Genomic DNA, 5,937 nt, shown 5'->3' with positions numbered 1-5,937 from the left:
TAAATTTCAGGGAGGAGTACAAAATTAGTAACTAGTGGAGTCAGAATTAAACACAAAGGTGTTAGATGGATTCACTGGAAGTTTTAAATGCAGAGTACCATAATATATAATAAACATATCTGCAAAATACCAAGGCTTCTTTTTCTTCATGTGGCCTTCATCTCTGGACATTTCACCAGTTACCAGTACATAAATCCATGAAGCAACTGCTTATGTGGTACTAGCACTCATCAGACCCAGCCTTCTAATATTCTTACCTATATGGAATCAAGTATTCTGTCATTAATCCATTCATTTATTAGTATGAAAGAATAAATACTGCCTGGTTTCATTCTTTTTAAAGAATACCTTAATGGAACATAATAGCATCACATTTCTCTAGAGGACACCATGAGAAAATTTGGGAAGGAACCCAGAAAGCCTAAGTTTCTTTCCCTGCTCAACAATTTTGATCTGACCTTGATGCACACTCAACTTCTAAAAAAGAAAAAAAACAAAAGGCCCGGTAACTTAAAATTGAAGAGGCAATAATTAAGTTCAAACGCAAGAGTCAAAAAAAAAAAAAAAAAAGATCTACTTTTATCCTTCCAAATCCCAATCCTCCATCTGATATAAAATCAGTCATACATTGTTTTCCCTAAGAAGTAAGATCTAAAACACGGTAAACCCACTGACTTGGTATCTACTTTGTTAGAAGCTATAAAGGATTTACTTCTACTCTGATTCCATTTTGCAGGTCTTATCATTTCTGAAAAAAGGGCAACATGGTAGAGTGGGGGGAAAAAGCAGTGTTTTGAATCACTGCTGTACATACTAGTATCCTAGCTCTGCCACTTAAAGAACGACGTGACCTTGGACATGTTACTCAACCTCTCGTAGTCACTTTCATCTGTACAATATTAATACATTAAAAGGTTATTGTGCAGAGTGAGAAGCTATCTAAAGGGCCAACCCAAAGAGTTCTGTGATAATTACTTTATATATATTAACCAAATCAAAGAACCTGTAAGGTGAAATATGAACCTGACTAGTTCAACTTCCACACAGCAGACAGACATGCATGGTCTCTTGCTTCAGAGAACAGCAGGGCCCACATTAAAGATCTCAGAGACTGTATTATATGCAGGCATTTTGAAGTTTATTTTTTTCCTGCTATACTTTGTCTTTTATTCCAGTCATCTTCACTCCACTCTGTGTATCAGATCACTTATGAAATACTTAAGGGGACCAACATATACATATGCACATGTGTGCTTTTCTTGTCATATAACATGGGGATGCCTATTTTAAACTAGGAAGTTATTAAGTTTAAAAATGTATTACTGCTACACGGAAATTTATTTAATGTTACTCTTCCCATTCATTTACAACTAAGCATTGCATAACATTGTCTAGTGTCTTTTCTAGATATCAGAATATAAAATTAAACATCATGAACAATAAATATTTGTTAACCATCTTTAAAAAAAACCAGCAAACCTATCACGTTCCATGTTATCTTTGATTAAGCTGAGAAAATAAATTTCCCTAAACTGAAAGCACGAGGTACAGCCCAGGGACAGATGTGGCAGGTGAAAACCAGTTTAGAACTTAAGACTTAGTTAAGCTAAATGTATGGAAGGCACAGTATATGTGAAAGCTGAAAGAATGACTGCTATGTGCAGGAAGGGAAATAGTGTTCTCTCAACAGGGGGGTAGGGGTAGATTTTGGGAGGTGCATTGATATTAAAGCTAAGAAGAAAGGAAAGAAGAAAAGGATTTTGGCTATAAGACAATACTTTAAAATTATCCAATTTTGCTTGGAAATTCAAAATTTAATGGCCCACACCATCTTGCCCAGCTCTCCACCTCTAGGTAGACACAATCTTAGAAAAATTCACAAATGAGGGTGTTTGGGTAGCCCAGTTAGTTAAATGACGACTCTTGATTTCAGCTCAGGTCATGATCTCAGGGTTGTGATCTAGCCCCGCCTCCCTGCTGGGCATGGAGACTGCTTAAGATTCTCTCTCCCTTTTCCCCTCCCCCACCCCCCCAAAACTAAAAGAAAAATTCACAAATGAGTTTCAAGGAATTATCATAGCCTTAAAAGTGCTCCTCGATTTTGCATGCAATCTTTCAAGAAACTTAAAGAAGTTTTTGTATTTACTAGTAATCCAGAGTTCAAGGTTTTAAAGTAAACTTTACCAGCAACATCGAGATTAAGACCTACTAAAAGCAAAAAAAACACAGCACTCCCTAGCACCCTAATTTGTAAGCCTTTTCCAACTACATGCAAATAAATTTGGTTCTTATTTCACTCTACGGAGAGTGTCATTTTCTTGGAAGAACTAGAAGAATTATACTTTTGGGAAAACTCAAGCTCATTAACATGTGTGTTTATCTCAGTAAAGAATAATCCACTAGAGAGATGCCTAGTTCTTACTCCTTTATTTCTACAACATTGGTTGAATTCCTCCTCCTGTTCATCACTCCAGAGAAAGCTTCCCAGCATTAGTACACTCTCAGGTTCCAGATCAGACCTACTGAACTAGAATCTGCATTTTGAAGAACCACAGGTGATTTGTAAACACAGAGAAACATTAATGTAGACTAATGTGTGACCTGAAAAGTGAATGCATTATGTACCTATTAAACATTTCCTTTTTTTTTTAAGATTTTATTTATTTATTTGACAGAGAGAGAGACAGCCGGAGAGAGAGAACACAAGCAGGGGGAGTGGGAGAGGAAGAAGCAGGCTTCCAGTGGAGGAGCCTGATGCTGGGCTCGATCCCACAACGCCAGGATCACGCCCTGAGCCAAAGGCAGACGCTTTAACGACTGAGCCACCCAGGCGCCCCTAACATTTCCTAAACAGCATTCAAAAGTAGATATGGATACTCCTGGAGTTTATCTAGTGAATAACAGTTTAAAAATAATCCAAAATTTTTATCTGATTAATGTGAATCCACAGGTTTAAAATGGAACACAAACTTCTAGCTTCCATTCATTCCTCTTTATTCCAAATTCTACTTAGATACAACAAAGGCTTCATTTAGTAAAAATTTATTTTTTACAATTTCAGAAGTCAGGATATTTGTTTTACCTGTATCAAAAGCAGTCTTTAAATTATTTCAGTAGCATTAACGGACACCTTAATTCTGACAGAACAGCACTTACTATATAGCACCTTCAACCAAAAAAGAAACCACTAGGACAAATTACTTCATAGAAATTAGGACCTTTACTAAAAGGCCTACTTATCATTGTACCTAAATCTAGAACTTTCTATATATTTTTAATAGGGCCATAGTGAAGTTCCTCAGTGTAACACAAGCTGATCTACTTGCAATTTGATACAATACTGATTATTTAGACAAGCACAAAACTTTCTACCTCTTCATATCTCAATCATCTGGGCCCCAAGTCTTCTTAAAGCAATCCCTGGCTCTTTCAGTGCGCACGTACATGTACACGTACATGTAAACACTATATGTAAACCCAAAGGCCATGTGAGCAATCTTATTCTGCTTCCAAACTCTTATTCTTTAAACTTTATGCTAGAGTCCTAATTTTAAATCTTCAGGTCTTATAGTTACGAAGTTACCTTAAGACAACTTCCAACTTAATTTTACTTAACAATGACTGTCAATTGAACATACTAACTGAAAACCGCCAAAGCACCAATGATGTAAACAGTAACTACAAAATCTTATCACCGGCAAAGCACCATAAAGTGTAGACACAAACTGTATGCATCACTAAGAAAATCTATTCGAGTTCCTGATTCAAGTATCAGACTGATTAGGTAAAAATTTTACCATTCATTTAAAAACATTTTAAAAAATTTACTGCACAATTTGGAACCTTGATTACATGCGTATAATGTACACCGAACCTTGACTACATGCATATCATGTACACCTTGTTTCACGTAGAAGTAAATTCAACTAGTATGTTCAAATTCAGAATAAAATAGAGTATCAAAATAGAATGAGTGCAGCAAACTTAAATGAACACTAGTTTTATCCAAGGTGAACTGCTCTCCCCACACCCATACAGGCTGGAGGTTTCAGTTGGCAAGGATTCCCAACTCCTGTTTAAGATGTCACCTTGCCTTCTGGACACACCCATCGCCGTAACCACTTGGCAGACGGAAACACAAAGTAGGTACTGCAAATTACCGCCCTCATTAGATTTTTTTTTTTTTAAACAGGAAAAAAACAGGAGTTTCCGTCTCAAGTGACAGGAAAATGCTTTTTAAAATTCCCTGCTACCCCTGCCCCAGGTATACTCTTCTATCACCACAGTACTTGACAGCCATTACTATATAAAAGAAGTGAACTGCACGTTACCAAGGTCTGGCATTTTCTGTAAGGAAATACGACTCATTTTCAAAGGAGCTGGAGCAGGGGCAACACTGTGATTGGGGTTCTTTAACATTAGGAGTGCACGTGACTACTCAATAGGATATAGACACTGGCCCTTTTTAACTGTTTCGGCAGGATAAAAGCGACTTTCACAACAGAACGTCAGTCACCCCAAAGCTTAGGTAACTAGAAAAAGCCTTTCAGACCCAAGCTGGAGCTGACTTTCTCTAACAAGATGCGCACTCTGAGGATGCGCCAGACTTCAGGTATAGAGAGCATTTCCTTCAACGACAAAGCCACTTAATTTTTTTTTTTTTTTTTAATGTCCAGCCTGGGTGGTGGAAGAAGGCCCCAAATGGAGTGGAAAGATCAGGATCCACCGGGCTTCCTTCTCGCCACCGGAGAGGAATGGGAAACTGCCGAAGTCGTCCTCCCCCACCCATCCCCAACCGGCCGGCCCCGCAGCGCCGCGGGCCGCCGAGACCTCCGCAGCCCTGCAGGTGCCAGCGCAGCAGCTGGGGCGCGAGCCGAGGCGGCGGGCGCCCCCTGCCCGCCGCCCCGCCCCCCCGGCCGCTCCCCGTGCCGCGCGGGCTCGGCTACACACGCGCGCGCCCACTCGCGCCGCCCCGCGCCCCGGCACGCGGGGGATGCGGGCTAACGGCGGCGCTGGCGCTCGCCCCGGGCCTCGCGCTCCCTCCCGCCCCCTCGGCGCATGGCGGCCGCAAGCGGACAAAGGCGCTTCCTGGCGCCAGCACTAACCGTCCGTTGGGCTTTTGAATCCGGCCCCGGGACTGACCTTTCGAGATGCCCGACCCGAGGCTTTTGCCCTCCCGCTCTCCCCCGCCCTTCCAGTCTCTCCTCTGCACCATGTGCTGGGCTGCCCCCCACCCCAGATCCATCATCCTCACCCAGCCAAGCCTCTGAGGAGCTTCAGCGCCTCGTAGGCAATGCTCCCGGCCCCCGAAACACTAGGGGACTCCTCCCTGAGGAGAATGAGGATGGGGGAGCACCTGCGACGCAACCGCCGCGGTGCCCCCAGGCTCTTTCGCGCCATCCCTCTGGCGAAGTACACTCCTGAAGGGTGTGGGGGAGCAGCGTTCCCTTTCTTTAACAAATTTGCTTCAGCCTCGTCCCCCCCTCAGGTCAAGCGCCGGCAGCTTAGCGACGCACTCACCATGCTGCAAGCGCTACCGGTCTCCAAGAAGCGACCACACAAGTACTCAGCTCGCTCGCCCCACTCGGACTAATTCCCCTCCGCCCCCAGCGCCTCATAAACACCTCCCTCCGCCAGATCCCTCCGCCGCATGCCAGATAACGGAACATCTCAAACGAGTCCCGGCTAACCCCCTCCTCTCTAACTCTTCTCAAGACTCCTTTATCCACTGTTATTTACTCGACGAGGCAAGAGATAAAGGAAAGTGGGCGAATGAATGACGTAAGTGGGTTTCACTCCCCAGCGAGCCGGTTTAAAGGCCCGGGGAGTCGCGCCTGAGGAGCGCTACTTTGCGGCGCGGAGGAGCATCATAGTGGCTACTCATTCACCGATGATCGTTGAACCGGCCTCTGATTGGCTGGTTCGTACCTGCAATGC

At 43.2% G+C, this 5,937-nt stretch overlaps 1 protein-coding gene across 1 annotated transcript in view; it reads right to left on the bottom strand.

Moving 5' to 3' along the window:
• The window catches only part of CALM2 (calmodulin 2), a 15,714-nt gene extending 10,059 nt beyond the window's left edge, over window positions 1-5,655 (bottom strand). The window contains exon 1 of the mRNA XM_008699841.2: window positions 5,521-5,655. Coding sequence (XP_008698063.1) covers window positions 5,521-5,523 — 3 coding nt within the window. The 5' untranslated portion in view covers window positions 5,524-5,655. The remainder of the gene's footprint in view (window positions 1-5,520) is intronic.
• Between the last annotated feature and the right edge of the window lie 282 nt (window positions 5,656-5,937).

The sequence above is a fragment of the Ursus maritimus genome, unplaced genomic scaffold (assembly GCF_017311325.1).
Source record: "Ursus maritimus isolate PB19 unplaced genomic scaffold, ASM1731132v1 scaffold_6, whole genome shotgun sequence".
NCBI lineage: Eukaryota > Metazoa > Chordata > Mammalia > Carnivora > Ursidae > Ursus > Ursus maritimus.
The sequence above is the reverse complement of the archived record's forward strand: the minus strand, read 5'-3'. Positions and strand labels throughout refer to the sequence as shown.